The sequence below is a fragment of the Squalius cephalus genome (genome assembly GCF_949319135.1).
Source record: "Squalius cephalus genome assembly, chromosome: 16".
NCBI classification, from domain to species: domain Eukaryota; kingdom Metazoa; phylum Chordata; class Actinopteri; order Cypriniformes; family Leuciscidae; genus Squalius; species Squalius cephalus.
Window position 1 is genome coordinate 33,697,956 of NC_137137.1, and position 20,759 is coordinate 33,718,714.

At 37.3% G+C, this 20,759-nt stretch overlaps 2 protein-coding genes and 1 long non-coding RNA gene across 4 annotated transcripts in view; 1 reads left to right on the forward strand and 2 right to left on the reverse strand.

Moving 5' to 3' along the window:
- Positions 1-2,207, forward strand: part of nr6a1a (nuclear receptor subfamily 6, group A, member 1a) — a 136,668-nt gene extending 134,461 nt beyond the window's left edge. For both annotated transcript variants that reach the window (XM_079896268.1, XM_079896269.1), the window contains 2 exons: positions 823-975; positions 1,056-2,207. In XM_079896268.1, the coding sequence (XP_079752394.1) occupies positions 823-975; positions 1,056-1,192 (290 nt within the window). In that variant the 3' untranslated portion in view covers positions 1,193-2,207. The remainder of the gene's footprint in view (positions 1-822; positions 976-1,055) is intronic.
- The window catches only part of nadka (NAD kinase a), a 415,064-nt gene that overhangs the window by 176,475 nt on the left and 217,830 nt on the right, over positions 1-20,759 (reverse strand). The gene's annotated exons all lie outside the window — the stretch shown is intronic.
- Positions 16,733-20,759, reverse strand: part of LOC307174211 — a 7,750-nt gene continuing 3,723 nt past the window's right edge. The window contains exons 2-3 of the long non-coding RNA XR_013823963.1: positions 17,507-17,682; positions 16,733-16,966 (exon numbers count right to left, since the gene is read on the reverse strand). This is a non-coding gene — a long non-coding RNA (uncharacterized lncRNA). The remainder of the gene's footprint in view (positions 16,967-17,506; positions 17,683-20,759) is intronic.

A 20,759-nucleotide genomic window follows, 5' to 3' on the forward strand; every position in this document is an offset into this window, starting at 1 on the left:
GCGTTTTGAACAATCGGTTGAGCGAAAGATTCAATGACTCACTCATAAACTGCCTCGTTCTTCAATGAATCAGCCGTTTGAATCAATGACTCACTCATTAACTGCCTCGTTCTTCAATGAATCAGCCGTTTGAATCAATGACTCACTCATTAACTGCCTCGTTCTTCAATGAATCAGCCGTTTGAATCAATGACTCACTCATTAACTGCCTCGTTCTTCAATGAATCAGCCGTTTGAATCAATGACTCACTCATTAACTGCCTCGTTCTTCAATGAATCAGCTGTTTGAATCAATGACTCACTCATAAACTGCCTCGTTCTTCAATGAATCAGCCGTTTGAATGGATCGTTTGAATGAATAACTCATTAAGTATTAAAAGTAGCATTTTTTCCATAACATTCCTTATTTCTATATTTACTTCTTTTTTTTTTTTTAAACAATCTCATAGCATTATCTAATGCAGTTGTAACTTTTCAGTGTAAATTATTTATTGAATTGAATATTGAATTTATTGATCACATTTAAGAATTTGAAAAGAAAGATGAAGCATAACGAATAAATGACATTTACACCACAAACAATCACATGACACTTGAAACATGACAAGGCTTCATGTCGAGCCCTGCCTTATACACGTACTGTGTGCTCATGCTCTGCTGGGCTGTGCTGATTATTGATCCCTCCTCATGATATTACAGAAAAACTGACCACTCACACAGATATATAGAGAATCAACAACAATAGAGGCGTAATATCAAAATGCCATGACATCAAACGTTGTTTAATTTCCTGTACTGTGATATTTCTGCATGTTTGTCTAGATATCCGTGGTCTGACCAACGTGACCCAGCTGGAGCAGTTGAACAAACGTTACTGGTACGTTTGTCAGGATTACACCGAGTACAAGTACCCTCACCAGCCCAAACGCTTTCCCGAGATCATGATGTGTCTGCCAGAGATCCGCTGCATTGCAGGTAAGTCCAGAAGAGACGACAACCTATCGTTTAAGGTGTAAACTGCAGTTAAACTCAGCTGTTCTTCACTGGTATTTCAGGGAAGTTGGTCAACATCCCGTTGGAGCAGCTCCCCCTGCTGTTCAAGGCAGTATTGCACTCCTGTAAGTCAAGTCTGAGCAACTACAGGACAGGCCCCTCCCCCTGCGTGACGAAAGGCTCCGCCCCTGCCAACTAAGCCCCGCCCCTCCCTTGAAAACACCCTCCCCATCTTATTGCACGGGGGCGGGTGTTATATTTGGGGGTGGGGCTTCCGGTACGCTCCTCCTCCTCTCATGAATGTGATAAGAAACTATTTTATGCATTTTGTTTAGATTAGTGTTGTTTTTTCTCTCTATTTATTACCAGACAGAGCTGAATGTATGTTGATCCACGCTGTGCACATGCTCCTTTTCAAATGAAAATGCACAAAAAGCGCAGTGGATTTCACACGCTTCAGTCCAACTGCGACATGTGACGTGTAACCACTGATCGGTTTAGGTTTTATTTTATGCTTCTGTTCGCTTTCTTTTGGGTGCTGAAAGGGACAGATACGTATGAAAGGAACTGTTTTATTGAAAGACTACCTCAGGAAGAAAACCTTTCTCTCTCTGTCTTGCGACGCTCCGGGAAGTTTCATTTGTGCGGTCCTCGAACACGTTCAGTAGTCGTGTAACCTCTTCAACGCGTGGTTTTTATCTTCCTATGCAAGGCCACGATGGAGAGCGTGATTGTTTACACTAAAGAGAGGTGTACGCGTATGTTTCACAATCAGAGGCTGAGGACGAAGTGAGGATTTTACTTGACAACAGAATATGTGTGTTAATATTGTTTATGTTGATTTCTCTCTTTTTTATTGTTTTGACCAAAGTGTTATGCAAATCTGGAGGGAAGTAAGACCTTATTTCTGGGGAGAGTAAAAAAAAATACTTTCTTACTTAGTATTTTTGTCTTGCTTTCCAGTACAAATATCTGAACATTCTTAGATCAAGATTAGGGGTGCAAAGGGGCTGAACATTTCCGGTAAATTTTCAGAAACTTTCCAAAAAATCCTGGAAAATTTCCCAAAAATCCTGGAAAGTTTCCCCAAAATCCTGGAAAGTTTCCCCAAAAATCCTGGAAAGTTTGCCCAGTTTCCTGGAAAGTTTCCCCAAAATCCTGGAAAGTTGTACAAAAATCCTGGAAAGTTTCCCCAAAATCCTGGAAAATTTGCCCAGTTTCCTGGAAAGTTTCCCCAAAATCCTGAAAAGTTTCCCCAAAATCCTGGAAAATTTGCCCAAAATCCTGGAAAGTTGTACAAAAATCCTGGAAAGTTTCCCCAAAATCCTGGAAAATTTCCCAAAAATCCTGGAAAGTTTTACAAAAATCCTGGAAAGTTTCCAAAAATCCTGGAAAGTTTCCCAAAAATCCTGGAAAGTTTCTGGAAACTTTGCAACCCTAATCTAGATACATGTACTTGAGAAGCAAAACGACTTAGGATATTTAGTCTTGTTTTCTGAAAAAATGTACCAAAATGAAGCAAGTTTAAGCTTAAATGAAAGAGAAAATATCTGTCAGTGGTTTCAGAAAAATCCACATGCACATCCACACAGGGAAACCTTGGAATGAAGTTTATTTTTCTGACCTCATTGGCAGTTTTTCTTCTTGTTTTAATCAGAAATATTTAATTTTGATACATTATTTCATTAGAAACGAGACTTAATTTGTCATTTTTGCTTGTGTCTTGATTTAAGAATGTTTGTACTGGAAAACAAGACAAAAATTCTAATTAGGAAAATATGTTTTTCTGCAGTTTAAAACGGGAATCTCCATTCGGTTTGCACTCGGTCCGACAGAGAAAAGTGGTGTGTGGGCTTAATCAGAATTTCCCATTTCACACACACTTCAACTATTTATCAGCTAACATTTTGCACTGGAGAGATTCAGTCTCTAGATTGTCTATTTAGGATTAGCATCCGATTAGTTTGCAATGTTCCCAAACCACAATAAAGGGAGAGAAAGGGATTTCCTCACAGTGTCGTTCAGGCCCGATCTGCTTCCCTCGCATTTTAAACAGGGTAAAGTTACTGTTTTTTTTCTAATTCACTCGCATCCCTCTCAGATTTACTTGTAGGTTTAGTAGTTTGTAGTATTCCGGACATTGTAGGTCCTTTTTTAGAAGTTTTCTTTTTATGAGTTCAGGGAGGGGGGAGTGTTGTTGTTTTGAAGGGTATTTTGTTTCAGGTTTTGAGAATCAGATGCAGTGAGTTTTACTGTAAACACAATTCAAGGAAAAATAAAAAACCATAGCAAGCCATCCGACGCCTTCGCCGAGGCTTCTATCAGTGGATGCGCTCATTTTTTCAGACATTCCAAACACGTTCGATATGCGTCGAGTAATGTTTACATATTTGCACCAGACAATGACAAAGGGGCCCAAACCAAAGACGCGCGTTCAGCCGGTGACGGCCCGTCTCGAGTGCAGCTAAACCACCATTTACCGCTCTGTCCGTACGCCCTTAATCCTAAACGTTTCATTCGTCGTGTCATCCATCCATCCCCTTCATCATGTACATCGTTTGCTGTCGTAGATGTGGTGAATGTTTTGTTTTAGAGTGTGAGCTAGCTAAATGTCAGACTAAACTCCTGATACTGGGGAAGTGTTTGTTACAGGTAAAAACTGAGATAATACGCATTTGCAAGCCATCGGCCACGCCAGAATAGTGTGGAAGCTTGTTTCCGCCACAGAATAAAACATTTTAATTGATAATTCATCTTTTTATCTCACAATTGCGAGTTTACATCATTATTTCTCAGAATTGCGTGATATAAAGTCGCAATTGCGAGATATAAAGTCAGGATTGCGAGAAATAAAGTCGCAGTTGTGTTATAAAGCCAGAATCACGTGATATAAACATGCAATTCTGAGAAAAAAAGTCAACTTCGCAATTCTGACTTTATATCTCGCAATTCTGACTTTATATCTCGCAATTCTGACTTTATAACACGCAATTCTGACTTTATATCTCGCAATTCTGACTTTATATCTCGCAATTCTGACTTTATAATGCAATTCTGACTTTATATCTGGCAATTCTGAGAAAAAAAGTCAACTTCGCAATTCTGACTTTATATCTCGCAATTCTGACTTTATATCTCGCAATTCTGACTTTATAACTCGCAATTCTGACTTTATAACTCGCAATTCTGACTTTATAACTCACAATTCTGATTTTATATCTCGCAATTCTGACTTTATATCTCACAATTCTGACTTTATATCTCGCAATTCTGACTTTATAACTCGCAATTCTGACTTTATATCTCGCAATTCTGACTTTATAACTCGCAATTCTGACTTTATAACTCGCAATTCTGACTTTATAATGCAATTCTGACTTTATATCTCGCAATTCTGACTTTATATCTCGCAATTCTGACTTTATAACTCGCAATTCTGACTTTATATCTCGCAATTCTGACTTTATAACTCGCAATTCTGACTTTATAACTCGCAATTCTGACTTTATAACACGCAATTCTGACTTTATATCTCGCAATTCTGACTTTATATCACGCAATTCTGACTTTATATCTCGCAATTCTGACTTTATAACACGCAATTCTGACTTTATATCTCGCAATTCTGACTTTATAACTCGCAATTCTGACTTTATATCTCGCAATTCTGACTTTATAACTCGCAATTCTGACTTTATATCTCGCAATTCTGACTTTATAACTCGCAATTCTGACTTTATAACTCGCAATTCTGACTTTATAACTCGCAATTCTGACTTTATAACTCGCAATTCTGACTTTATAACTCGCAATTCTGACTTTATAACTCACAATTCTGACTTTATAACTCGCAATTCTGACTTTATATCTCGCAATTCTGACTTTATAACACGCAATTCTGACTTTATAACACGCAATTCTGACTTTATATCTCGCGATTCTCACTTTATAACACAATTGCTGCATTATATCTCGCAATTCTGACTTGATAACTCGCAATTCTGACTTTATAACTCACAATTCTGACTTTATAACTCACAATTCTGACTTTATAACTCGCAATTCTGACTTTATATCTCGCAATTCTGACTTTATAACACGCAATTCTGACTTTATAACACGCAATTCTGACTTTATATCTCGCGATTCTCACTTTATAACACAATTGCTGCATTATATCTCGCAATTCTGACTTGATAACTCGCAATTGCTACTTTATATCACACAATTCTGAGATAAAAAGTCGCAATAACCTTTTTTATTTTTCATTCTGTGTCGGAAACAATCTTCCATAGAATAGAGAGGAACAGCCTCGTTGCTTTAAACTCCATGCGGAGTTGGTTTTATTCAGCGTTGTGCCTGGAATCAGACCTGCGGTGTTTCAATGGGTCTTGACTGACGGGCGTTTGAGGGAAGCCTTTGAATCTCGTAGCAGAGCCACACTCCCCATTTAGGCCTTTTTGTGTTCTTTCAAAGCGTCCTCGTTTGTTTCTTTTTTTTATACATTTTTCATTTGAAACTACCTCTTTTGTGTGTCATCATGTAGCGTGCTTTCATTAAGGCAAAGTATTAATCGTTATTTATTGGTTTCAAAGCACCAGTGACTTTGTCCTTCTCATATGCCATTCTGGAAACTTCGGAGATTGAGATAAAGCGTAGTTTCCGCCTGTTCATCCGCCTCCAAGTAATCGTTCATTTCTGAATCTGTGTGATATGGCCTGATATGAACATCAGATGCTGCTTCACTCTTCAATGAAGACTGTTTCTCAGTGCAATTATTACATGTGAAATGAACAGTATTATATTCCTAGTTGTAAACACTGTTTGTGATTTGTTTTCATGAAGAATGTTTTTTTGTTTTTTTCTTGTCTGTATGATGTTATTTTTTAGTTCTCAACTGTTTACAAGTTTGTCGTCAGTCCATCGTGATCATGTTAATGCTTTTTAGCCAATCAGATTTCTTTCACTTGATTGTTACGGGTATCCTGATTGGTTCTTGAAAGACTATCAAAAAAAAAAAAGTGCTGTCGTAGCCAGAGAGCTTCTTTCAATCAGTTCTCTTTGGATTTATTCTCGATCCGGTGGGAAGAAACACTGGTGAATGTTGGGGCTTGAGCAAACCGTACAGAGCCAGACGAGAGCTTTCCAAACATGGGTGATGATCTCAGGGAACAGACGCGCTCCTGAAAACCCCAAATCAACACTCGCACATGCACATGCTACGTGACGATTGTCCGTGTGTTTTTGGGAGTGATGTCTGAGGTGCTTTTCCTAACCCATGTCACAAACCTCTTCTTCTGCTCCTCTGACTTTTACTACCTGTGAAGAATGTGACCCATATGTGTTATAAAAGCATGTGTAGAATGTTTTAGGACTTGAAACCAAATAAATGTGAATCTTATGCAACTGTGAAACCACGTCTTGTCATATTTGCAGCATGAACCACTATCCAAACTGAAATGGTTGTAATTGTGGATTATAGACCTAGTTTGGTCTTGTTTTAAAGACATAGTGAAAGCACTTAAAAAATGAAAGTATGAAAACGTTATGGAAGTTTAAATTTACTGTACTAAGTATTTTTTATTTTATATAAAATATATATTTTATAAAATATGTTTTACACCAAAATTACTATAAAATCGAAGCCATATATGTCTAACCAAATTTGAAGTTGATATCACCAAAATTGAAGTTCTCATGAGATTTTGTTTAGGCGTAATACCAGAAAAAGACACCGGGTGAGACATTGATTTATTTTTATTATTTTTTATCCATTCTCCTGTATCAAATTAATACATTTCTGTCCAAATATCACTTCCATCACAAAATATGGAACCTTGAGACTCAGACCTTTCCGACTATATGTGTTTTGTCAAGATCAGAAAAGTTTTTGATTATAAAGTAGTTCAAATAAATTTTGTAATCTGAAACCTGACACCGCCCAATAGGGGAGGAGCCAGCTAAAAGAATTTAGAGCACAGTTTCTATGGTAACACAATATCCAATTTCAAAACAGTTTTCACAGGATGAATTTCGAGTTTGTGAGCTTTCGAATGAAACCTAATTTGATAATTACTAAAATATGTGCGATAAAAGAGCGCCAAGCAAGGGGTTAATTTAAACACACCAGACTGGTCCCATATCAGAGATCTTGATCTTCTCAATTGATATCAAATAACTGAATTTTCCAAAAATTTCATCTGTTGAACTAATATTGGAATCATTATGGTCAAAAATAATAGGTTTAAGGTTCTTTATTTGTCTCATACTGTATATATCTGATGTAATGTTTTCTCTTTTAGTTCCTCATCACAGTGCAACAACACCAGAACCAAGGAATCATGAACATTCACACACATATAAAAAAAACTGAATATAGAATATAATAAACTATTAAGAAATGTGTGAATACAATAGAAAATGAACAGGGGGACGGGGGGTTTACTATACAATGTATATACTGATAATAAATAAAAGTTATAATAATCGGCTGTAGCCCAGATTTTTAGTTCAACCCTGTTACCACATGACCCCCCCCCCCCCCCCCCCTTATAAAATAGTGGCATTCTTTAACACTCTTCAACCCTAACCCAAAATATTATTTATTTAATAATAATTTAATTAATAATTTGGACCTTTTATATGGCATGATGGGACGAAAAGTAAAAAAATCTCATTCTATTTCAACAGTTCAACCCTGTTACTAAGAAGTCACTGTAAGAAGAATGATCAAACAAATGCTTTTATCTCTTTAATATACGTTGTTTTATCATAATAAACAAACAAACTGAGTGACGTCATAATTTTCCAGCATGTTACCTATTCTGGGGTGCGTTTCCCAAAAGCATCGTTGGCCAACTATGGTCGCAAGTTCATCGCAATGTCCATTGAACTCTATTGGTAACGACGGAACTTGCGACCATAGTTGGCCAACGATGCTTTCGGGAAACCCACCCCTGGCTGGCATAACTTTTATATTTCATTTTGATCAAATTATTAATTTTGATGAAATTTTGATGTTTACATAATGTTTATTGCTAGAAACTAAAATCATGTAAATGAGGGGTTTATACTGTGTTTTGAGTACACTCAAAAAAAGTATTTAAAATGTTTCCATCAAAATTCCATCAAATTCAATTGAACAATATTATTCATATTATGAATTATGAATGAATGCTTTTACCTTTTGTAAGAGAATGGACCATTATGTGATTCGCATTCATAAATGTAAACATGTTTTAATTATTTTATTTTTTTTACATTTTTGAATACAAATCGCATAAACTAAATGGTCCATTCCCATGTTTCACAAAAATGTATAAAACAAAATTTTACTAAGTTGTAGTTGTTGTTTTTTTATTCTTAATTCACAATATGTAAGGGTTATTATATGGATTATTCAATCCAATTTACTATAAAATTAAAATTTGTAAATCTTAAAAAAAGGCTTAACTTGTTTCGTTTTTTTAGTGTAACAGGTTTGCAAAACTTGCAGACCTCAAATGACTCGAAAGGATTTTTATTATTTAATATTTATCTTCGTTTCCCACTTATTTGGGCGCTGAACATGTTCTGAAGGTCAAGCACCTGCTTTCTCTGAGCGTTTAAAAAAAAAGAGTTTTAGGCCCTATTTTGTCCATTATTCATGTAACGTGCCCACTATAAACACAATCAGATATTTTTCATAAAAGACGTAAATCTTCAGTATTTTCCTATCTCCTCCTCCGGGTTGAACTGATATCATTTTGACCTGTCCTTACAAGTCAGCAAATTCTGCCGGTCTCTGATAGAGATGAGCTTGACCTCACCCAGTGTCCAGCTTCCCCGGTTTGCTTGAGTCCAACACACTGGAGTTTCATCATTTAACACAAACAGAAACCCGGTGGCATCTCATCAATCCAGCCCAAAATAAACTCCAAACCTGTAGCAGAATCAACAATATGAATGCGCTGATAGAGACGCCTCAGTGAACTCGGGCTCGTCCAGGTCGAGTAAACACACGCTTGACAGAGAGAGACGACTCACACTCCTGACTCGGCTGCTTTTTAACTTACAGCGTGCATTAAGTTGATATTCTAGATCAGGGTTTGTGAGGGAACTGCAAGGGCTTTGTGATTGAAAGAAAAGCTCATTAAGTCAGTCATAAAAAAAGTAAAAAATGATTAATAATACAGTAGTCAACATTTGAAGTGGATCAGAAAAGTTCATCAAAGTTGTCCTGAGACAAAAACGGGTGTTGTTCAAAATTCATGTATAACTTTGATGAAAGGTTTTGATAGGCTATCAAAGGCTACTAAAAAGATCAAATATTTTATTATTATTTTATATATAACATCAGAGAACCGAGAACATGCTTTTTGTCTGCCAAAAGACTTTACATGCTAATAAAGGGATAGGGGAGTGAGAGCACATTTAAGAGGATAATGCTAATAATAATACCATTTTTTTATATAATATTATCATTAATATGAGGTTTTAATATAAGGTGCAGCGAGGGATCATTTGTGTGTGTGTGTGTGTACATGCAGGATTTCTGAGATTCTCCGACTGCATGTGGGTTTCAGTTCTGAAGGACAGTTTTTGTTGCAATATGAGTAGAGATTTGTTGGCTCATTTCTGAGAAATCTGCAACAAAAGGTTTTTCCCAAGAAGCTGAATAGACAGATATGTGGCATTAGAAATAATAGCTCGGTCTAATATGAGCAGGTGTTTGAACACTGGTTTTAATGTGAAGGACTCGAGACGTTTTTACCGTTGTTATAATGGGACAGTATTCGGTTCCACTGGATGACGCCTTCATGAATATTCATGATATCACCATATTGTGGGCGTGTCCTTGAGACCTCGAGCAAACGAATGAAACTGAAAATATAAGTGCACGTGCCTCAAATAATTTCAGAAAGGTGATACATGTTTAAACTGCAACAGTTTACATGTTCAAAACAATGCATAGTTTGTATAATATGATAAATCGCCTGAGTTTTGCCTGATTGATTACAAAGATACAGCAGAGCAAACACGAGCTAATAACCAATACAAGTCTATCGGCTAATTCAGTGTTTTGAATCAAAATGTATTTGAATAGTTTGATAAGTCTACTTCCTTCGTTGTCATTCAACTACAGTCCTGCAGTGTTGACAACAATGCCTGAAATAAACCTCTAGAAATGTATCTGTGGTCTAATAAAAAGCATATAAGCCTGGTGTGAATATTCTGTCATCTTTCATTTCTTGATTATTTAACCAGTGTTTCCAGTCTCACAGTAAGACTCACATCAACACCAAACTACAAATGTTTCCTGTTTTCTCGAATGCATTTCCTCCGAGGAGACCAGCGAGGCTCCTAAAAAATACTGGATGAAAAAATAACCGTATTACACAAATAAAACAATGCAAAATGTGGCCTTAAAGCATAACTCTCGCCAAAATGCAACCTAGGGTCTTTTTGTTATTCTACTTTAGTTTAAAAGCATAATTAGGAAACACCACTTTTAAGTTTGACCGTATTTTCGTTTTCGGTCATATTGCCTTGTGAATGGGAGTGAATGGGGCACGACTATGATAGCATCAAAAATGGCTATGTTTAAAACACTAATGCGGCTCGACACAACATGAAACTGTGCTGGAAGTGTCACCAGGGGCTCTACACATTAACTCCAGCATTGAGGACATTGTTTGTGTTCACAGAGTTTAGTAAAAAGAAAGGTTTTGAACAACTCACCGTCTCTGTTGTTGTTTCCGTCCGCCGGCATTTTGACAGTCAAAAATAGTCGATCTCCGAATGCAGTGTAACAGGGACATGAATTTACATTTGATATAGGCTATATACACACTGGATATCACGAAGAGTTAAAGACTCACAAGTAAATGGAATTAACTAGCCTACTTAAACAACACTATGCTAAATGTTTTCTTGATCGTGTCGTCATTGTAAAGCACTGCAATATTGACTTGCTTGGAGAATACAGTGCATCTTAATGTTTTGATGACACAGTCTTCTTGGACATACGTTATCATCACCAATGTCATAATCTGGCTTTGTTTTGCTGTTGTGATGTTCCCACATTATATTCATCATCATGTAAAGTCCCTGTCTGTCTGTTTCAGTGTGATCTGGACGAATGGAGGCTTTATTGAGCGCCAAGGCCTTGTTTTAATAATTATCTCAGAAACTCAATTCATTTGCATTGCTTCATTTCACATATTGTTTAGATTTTTTTTTCATTGTCTTTTAAATTTGAGTTACATTCATGGAGCAATTACTTCTGTACAAGTTTAACATTTATTCAAAGTTAATATAGCCTACAACAGGATAAATATAACACAGATGACAAACCCCTCTTCAGGATACTGTATTATATTAAAGATAATTTTATAAAATCCAAATAAGCTTTACAATTCTTTATTGGAAAGGGTTTAAACAATGTTTTTCATTCATGCATTGACCCATAAACAGCTATTGCTCATGCACCTGCGGAGTCCATAAAACATCAGAGCCAGATTTACTAAACGGGGGAATTAGCATGAGTGCTAGGCTATTCCAAAAAAGCACAGATAGGAGTGTAAAGTTCTGCGTGTGATCTACTGACGACGTGCAAATTAAAGGAGAACTCCGGTCAATTTTAACATTTTTTTGTACATTTGGAGTGCTGTCAGTACAGAGAACAACGACAAAAATCGGTGTTGCCTACACCGTGTTATCCTCTTTTTAAAATTTGCACCCTGTTGACTTCAATGGGGCAATATTTAAACCTGATTAAGTAGTCGATTGCCGAGTTCACGCGCGTGATCATAGGTAACTAAACCTATGCGCGTGAACTCGACAATCGACTACTTTGGACTTCAACCGAAAACAGGATGTAAACACAGGTATGTGCGCTGGCTTAAATAACATCATTTTTATCCATTTCTTTCACATCTACTGCAGTCAGATTCACCGTGTTCACTCTGAAGGAATCACTCACATGACCTGTGCACTTGTAATGACACATCAAGGATGTTAAGAGGCTAAAAGCAGGTTTAAAACTTGCCCCATTGAAGTCAACAGGGTGCACATTTTAAAAAGAGGATAACACGGTGTAGGCAACACCGATTTTTGTCGTTGTTCTCTGTACTGACAGCACTCCAAATTTACAAAAAAATGAGCTCAATGTTAAAATTGACCGGAGTTCTCCTTTAAAAGAAGACAGATGCAGCCGGATCATATCCATAATGACCAACGCAATCTCCCAAGAGCAGCGCAGATTAGCATCTGGTTTAACACATTATTTTTTGGAATACCAGTAAACTGACGAGTGCAAACCTTAGTAAATCACCTTGCATGCTTCATTTAAACACTCTCCGCCCATAAATTGTGTGTCTGAAAGAGAAACTCATATGCATATGCAATAATGTTATGTCAGCCAACAGAGTGTTTGCGCTGGAGCGAGCCGTTAGTAAATCTGGCCCTAACAGTCATGTGGTAGACGATTAAACTCACTGTCACAATAACTTGTAAAGTCTGAAAACCAGCAGGAGAAAGATGCCCAGAATCCCTGATGACCTGCTGAACCTGCCAGAGTCCTGCAGGAGGCTTGAAGACTGGAGATGTGACTCTGAGCAATACACTAATGTAAGACTACAGATATAGGAAGGACGTGTCACCATGTGTTCTCCCAGACCTGTTTGCATGAGAACTTGCAAGTGTTGCTGGAGGAATGGAGAAACATCTCTCAGCAAAGATGAGATGCACTGTAAAGCAGACTTTTTTGTTTGTTTGTCAAATGAAATTTGTTCAGTTTATGTTTCAGTTGTTGAATCTTTTTATGTTCATACAAATATTTACAAGTTGCTGAAAAAAAAAAATTCAAATCATTATGAAACGTGACATGAAAGTAGGTTGCTTTATGCTTTATTATTTTCTGTTGTTTTCACTTGTATTGTTCTTTAGCTCACATTCTCAAACAGTTAAACAATGCTCTGTATTTTACTGTTATTGAACTAAATACAATCGTGGACCCATTTTAGAAATTCGGTCACCCTTGTGTTTGAAGGTTGTGAGACTTTCATTCTTCTGTGGAAGATAGATTGAGAAATGTGTCTGATTGGTTCCCAGCGTTCTTTACAATGTCGTCTTTTGTGTTTCACAGAAGAATAAAAAGTCATACTAGTTTGGTTTGGAACAGGTCACTAAACGATGATATATTCGGTGGACTATTTTAATCTTTAATCTATTATCACTCTCAGAAAAAAGGTACAAAAGCTGTCACTGGGACAGTACCCTTCAAAAGGGCTCTAATATGTACCATTTAGGTACTAATATGTACACGTTTGGTACCAGTATGTATCTTTGAGGGACTTATATGCACTCTTTAGGTACAAAGGTGTAGCTTTTGAAAAGGTACCGCCACAGTGACAGCTTTTGTACCTTTTTTTCTGAGATTGTATAGACCTACTATAGTATACTTGGAGACTATTCCCAATCAGGGGTTTATGAAAAGATTTTTTGATGTTGCTTTGCAACTAAAATATATAACAAATAAAAGTAAGTGTGCACTTACTTGTGTGACTTTAATGATAACTCTTCATGATATCCAATAAAATATGAGAAAACATGAAACGGTTTGTTGTTGATGTGAGCTTTACTGTGAGACTGGAAACACTGGTTAAATAATCAAGAAATGAAAGATGACAGAATGTTCACACAAGGCTTATATGCTTTTTATTAGACCACAGATACATTTCTAGAGGTTTATTTCAGGCATTGTTGTCAACACTATATGCAGGACTGTAGTCGTCGAATGACTACGAAGGAAGTAGACTTATCAAACTATTCAAATACATTTAAAATCCTTACAAATACAAAAGCTAAACAGGTAAACGGGTGCAGTTTATGCTTAGTATTGAAACTTGTATTATCTTTTTGAAATAATTCATTAAACAGTTGCAATTTGAGGCGCGTGCACTTATATTTTCAGTTCCATTCGTCTGCTCGTTGTCTCAGGACACGCCCACAACAGCAGGATATCATGAATATTCATGAAGGCCATCCAGTGGAACCGAATATTTCAGGAACTTAATATATTGTAACACCTGTTAAAGGTTGTGAAGAGAGCCTCTACTTCATTGTATGACACATGAAACGAACAAATGCTTATACAATGTTCAGGATAATGCCGAAAGAGCTATTCTGTACTGCTAGTTCAATTTGTCATGCAAAGAAAAGGGAGTCTCACACAGCCAGATCTATATAGTCTATAGTCTCAAATATACTTTATAATCAAACTCTCAATCACAACAGTGTCATTTTAATGACCTCACCTGTCGACGGTGGATCGCAGATCTGCTGCAAACATGATCAGATGCTTTCTGAACGGCTGTTTTCTCACCGCTGTCATTTTTATTGTGTGTTTATTGTTATTGAGAGAAAAGCACATATTCATCTAAACATCGCGTGGACGGCGTCGGGATGTTCGCTAACATTATATCGCTGCAAAAGTATTTCCAACTTCGTTTTACTTCTAAGCAAAGAACGGAAAAGACCTTTGCCGTGAGTTAGTTTAGCAGGGCTTTGAATCACATTTAGGGCCCTATCTTGCACCCAGCGCAATTGACTTTGTACAGCGACGCATGTATCATTCCTATTTTGCACCCGACGCACAGCGGACTTTTCCCTCCACAGACGCACGTCGGTAAATTTGGGAATGAACTTGCGCTCCCGGGGGCAGTTCAGTGAAAAGAGGAGGCGTGTTCCGGCGCAAACGTTCCCTGGTGCTATTTTGCAGTTTCAGAAAACAATTCCGCCACAGACCAGGAGAAACCTAGTCTAAAGTCAGTGGCGCGTTATTCAGACGCTATTTTAAGGGCGCATGCTTGGCCATAATGTAGCGTGTGCACAACGCACATACACTTTGATTCTCTCATCTACACAGATGCAGCAGTTCACATTTTTGCAAACCATACATAATTAAAAGGAAAATATTCCACACGAGGGAAATCATTGTGGTGTCCATGAAGATGTGAAAAAATCTGCATAAATCTAGCTTACACATTTACCCAAATTATTATACGCCTGTTTAACCGAAGCTAATTTGGGTGTGTTTCTCCATCCCCATACAATGTCACCTCTCTGTGTTTTACGGCCCTGACGAGAACGTCGGTCTCCTTGGCTGTGAACCGCTCCTGGCAAATCCGCCGTTATAATAGGAATCCGCCATGGAACAAGCGCGCCTGCTCTTAAAGGGAATGTGAGATGACGCTCTGATTGGTTTATTTCACGTTATGCCCAAACCACACCTATGAATAATGAAGCTACTTCAGACCAACACATTTTAGATTTGCGTCGGGCGCAAGAGTCATTTATCCCGCCGGTATAATAGCAACAGCGTCGAGATCCGCCCACAAAGTTACTTGCGTTTCAGACCGTTAAAATAGGGCCCTCAGTCTCTAGTGTGTTTTGTGTGTGCTGCTGCAGTTCACTTAACGGCCACCGGTGTCGATAATAACAAGGGTTTCTCAATTTACAGACCCTTTCAAAAAATATATATATATATATATTAGAAGAAAAAAAGCACAAAAAAAACCATTTGAACCTTATCTATGAAAAGCTCAGAGAGGTGTTTGGATGAGAACGGGTCATGTTGCTGTTGTCTTTTATGGAGACAACACACTCCATTCAATGCGAGTCTGTTTATGAATCATACAGAGCACTGGGCTTTGATATGAGTGTTTTGTTAATGCATCTTATCATTTGAGTAGAGACGTGATACAACAGTCATCCTGTCGTAGAGACAAAACAATCTCAATGTCTCCACACATCTTCATTCATGCTGACTGGTGAACTCGAGCACTGTTTAAAGCAGGACTTCATCTCAAAATCACATGTGTCATCATTTATTCCTCTGCCCGTCGCTCTTAACTTCTACAACTCTTGAACATTTTGTGTGAATAAATGATTTTTGTGTGAACTATCCATTTAAATATGCACATATAGACACAGCTGATTGATATTGTAGTTGATGATTTTTATGCAAGTAATTGGTGTAATTGTAAAAACTTGTGGTTCACTTGTCTTTTATTTAATGATCTTTATAAAAGGAAAAGTAAGAAGAAGTTTTATATTGCTAGTAATATTTCAAGACGAACACTTACTGGACAGAAACAACTTCGCTTTACTTGATATGTTAAGCCTAAAAAATGGGTTTTTTTTAGGTTTAAAACCTGTACATCATTTTTTTAGAAAAATCATGAGCATCAAATATGATCATAAGGCTTTTGAGGAAGGTTTATTTGTTCATCTCTCAGTCATCATTGTATTGCATTTCATTAGAGCTTTGATCATAAAACTAAGCTTTTAAAATGAATCTTACTAAGACATATTATTGGCAGATCAGAGAGACGACTGATATTTATATGCAGTTTATGTAAGTATACTGTTATAAAGGTCTCATTGATTTACATTACAAGTGATACTTTTTGTCCATATAAATATCAGCATCTGCACCAAATTGCATATTTTTGCTCAGTTTGTGTCTCTGAATAAAACTGAGCTGTTTTTCCCTCCATATTCTCATTATAGCAAACTATATGAGCCATAAAAGCCTGATGTATCAATTATGATGCTCAACAAAAACAAATATGCATTTTTTTTAGGTTTAAAACCTGTTTTATAAAAAAAAATGAAATGCATTATTTCATATGTATTATTTCAGATAAGAGTTTCAATCTCTGCATCTTCTGAACTTGACGAGTGCAGTTGTGGCACGAGGAAGGCTAAAAGCGTGGTTGACCTCTGACCTCTCTGACCATGTCCTGTTTGGGTTATCGTGGGCTGATTCTTGGTTGTCAGCGTTTGCATCAGTGTCCGGCTCGTGGTCGGGGGTGCGGGGCACGTAACTCGTTTCTCAAGGCCAATCGACATCCCTCTTCCTCCTCCTCCTCTTCCTCTCCTATCTGGCCTTCACAACGACACCCTCCTCAAGGCCCACTTCCAGCTCCTATGCAACGCAGAAATAATGGATTACTGCCAAGTGTGTGTGTGTGTGCATGTTTTTCTATCCCGGTGGGGACTTAAACCTGAATGCACACACACTCATGGGGACTCTACACACACTGTGGACCTAAATTGAGGAAACAAGCTTATAAATCATACAGAATCATTTTTTTTGAAAATGTAAAAATGCAGAAAATTTTGTGTGATGGGTAGGTTTAGGGGTAGGGTTAGTGTGTGTGTGTCGGATTAGTGTAAGATGAGAGAATATACAGTTTGTAGAGTATAAAAACCATTACGTCTATGGAGAGTCCCCACAAAGATGCGAACCAGACGTGTGTGTGTGTGTGTGAGAGAGAGAGAGAGAGAGAGAGAGAGAGTTGTGTGTGTGTGTGTGTGTGTGTGTGTGTGTTGATGGTGCATGTGCAATCATAATGGTGTAGTGTGTAAACTCTGAGGAAGGGAGTGAATTTAATTGAGTGCTTTGTCTATCATCTTATGTTTCTGCTCAAGGTCACACTCTGCCGAACAGGGAAAGCTCTATTACCTGCTCATTTGCCATATATTCACCGTTTCACTGCTGAATATTGTGTCGTCAGCTTCAGCCCACATCATATACTCAGGTATAGTGAAACGAGTTTGGAGAAGGTTTGTGGGTTCGTGTAGTGGTGGGAGCTGCGGGTCACAGGTCTCCGTCACAGCTGGTCCTCCGCCGCTGCTTATCTGTCATAACACAACATTATAAAAAGACATGGACTTTGATGTGAGTATCTGCATGATTTCAGAGCTCCAGTGCTAATGTTACAGAGCATGAAAACTGTTTTAAGTCTTTTAAAGTAAAACACGTTTGGGAGATAATGAAAATTAGATTTTGGTTAAAAGAAAAAGGTCAAAGCACTGAAAGTGTGTAGTCACCTATTGTGTTCATTAGTCGTCTTCTTCTTTCCTCAACCACCGTATGGTAAAATGTTGTGATCTCAATCCCTCTAGCGCCACCAACTGTCCAAAGTTTCACTTACATTTATGCTAATAACTTTTGAACCGTAAGAAACAAACTTTGTGGTTAGAAACAAAATAGTGTTTTTTGCGATTGCACACAATAACATCATTTTTCATCATTACATTTTTTCTGCCATTTTTAATTTTCTACACACACAAAAAAAGACTTTTTCTTAGTGGTGGGCCGTTATCGGCGTTAACGCGCTGCGTTAACGCGAGACTCTTATCGCGCGATAAAAAAAATATCGCCGTTAATCTATTCCCCAAGTTGGGTTGGGAGATGATGACGCAATCTACCCGCGGCCGCGAGGTAAACCCGGCTGCAACGCATATTCGTCGTCATCTTAAGTAAACACGGCTGAAAGTGAAAGCTGCAACATCCATTATTTGGACTTGGTTCGGATTTAAGCCGTCCGACAAACAGCAGCAAACTATAGACAGAGTGTGGGGGGTAACGGTTCGGTAAGTTAACACACGACTAATCCGTTCTACCACCTCAAATTCAAAACGAAACATGATATCACTGAATACCAGCGCGCGCGTATTCTCATTCAATATATCTTAGTGGTGTAACGTTAACACATAATCTCTGTCTATGCCCGATTTTAAGAATCGTTGTTGTGTTTCTTTTTAACTGAAAAGACATCAGTTAGACAATATTATCACTTTAAATTTGGGGTTTCATAAGCTCAAAGCTATAATAAACATTAGACCTACTTAAGTCTCTGCAGCTAGTGTAGGCCTACTTAAATTTTATTTATCTGCAAAATTATGTTGTATACTTATAGTTTTGCACAATATATGTTATCAAAACTACATATACCCTTTAAAAAAAAATACATTTAGCAGTTGTTTAGCAGGGTCTGTGTAACCTGTTCTGAAATGGTTTTATTATAATATACTGTATATCGTTATCGCAAGAGGCTGCAATGTATATCACAATATAGATTTTAGGCCATATCGCCCATCCCTAATTGATAGCCTATAATAGTTGATAATAACATAGGCCTACCTAATGTTGCCTATGGACGGTAACAGTACAGTAGTAACCTTTACAGTCTATGAGTAGAACAGCTTTCTCAAGCAGTTTGTGATGCATTTTGGAAACAGGAGATAAGCCCCTGGTCTAATGCGCCACCTGGCTTGAGAAACCCGTTCACAAAGACTTACTTTTATAGTCATTATTTGGGTAGCACACATATTCTGAATGCCTTCGGCAGAATTCAAATGAGCCATTTTAATCTAGATTAATCTAGATTAATTTAAAAATTAATCTAGATTAATCTAGATTAAAAAAATTAATCTATGCCCACCTCTACTTTTTCTATGTCCTCCTGGACTCCCGATCGTCAAATCAGATCGTCCTCAGACCATGCTGAAAAAAAAACATTTAAAAAACATTTCGATTCAACAAGAAGGAAGCTGAGCTCATGAGGCGCTGTCAGAAGCTGTTATATGTTGGTGCTTTTATATATTGTTTATCCAAAGCATCACTGAAATATTTAAATGTTTTCGTTTATTTTAATTAAAAGTTCAGTTCTGATCTATTATTCTCTCTCACTGTTATATGATTCAATGACATTACAAAGTGAAACTATTGCAGGTGTTTTTCATGGAATGTTTTTCAATTTAAAAAATCTCTCATTTTTTATGATTTTTTGTGAAATTATTTGCTAGTCAGTGGTGTGTGTGTGTGTGTGGTGTGTGGCGAGGTTTGTTTTAGGAGGGTTTGAGAACCACTGCATCAAACTGTTCTCTAATAACGTGGGAATGAATTCAACGAAAAGCTCGCCAAAATGTACATGAGGCTCCACAACGAGTCAGCATATTCTGACCAAACTTGGTGTGTTTTATGACAACCATGAGGATACCTGAACAGTTTCAGCACAGTGCCACCTAGTGGCCAGGAGATGTGAAAAACTTGTGAGAAATTTGAGCAAAAATCACAAGACTGGTCTGTTTAGGTTTGGTGCGCTCTGTCTATTGTAATAAAACTGGTCTTGATATATTCCTTGGGTCATGCCAAGAACATACCAATTTTTTTTCATAGTTGTCTGAAGTTCTTGTCTGCCATTTTGATTTTCTTTAAAAACCTACTTTTTCAAACTCCTCATAGACTGTCGGACTGATTTTCCCCAAATTCGAGTTGGATCATCTTCCCATGGTAGCGGAAAGTTATAGGTTTCATTTCAATAGACGAAACCGTTTTCGTGAACTGCAGAACTACATCTAATGCTGTATCTCTGGAAAGATTTGACATATTGTCACCAGATGTTATGTGTGTAATTGTCACCCAACACTGATCACACCAGATCACTTTGTCAGCGCCACCCATTGGACAAAAGTGGTCAAGTGATTCTATTTATATCGTCTCCAAATGTCTTTACTCATTTTTGCAGTTGGTCTGATGCTAAATTTGGGGTCAGTAATATTTTTCTTATGCTCACAAAGAGTGCAGTTATTTGATCAAACAGTAATATTGTGAATTATTACTGTTTGATATATATTTGAAATATTATTACAATTTAAAAGAACTGTTTTCTATGTGAATGTATGTTAAAATACCGTTTCAATGTTAAATATATAATAATAAAAACATACTGAGGATAACAACCTTCAGGTTAAAGGGATATGTTCGGAGTAAAATCAACCTAGGGTCCTTTGCACCATGACCTCGAGCCAACCATTTCCAATCCAGAAATCACAATGTATGATTTTTTAACTATTTATTTGTATGATACAGCTGCAAATAAGTATTTGAACACCTGAGAAAATCAATGTTAACATTTGGTACAGTAGCC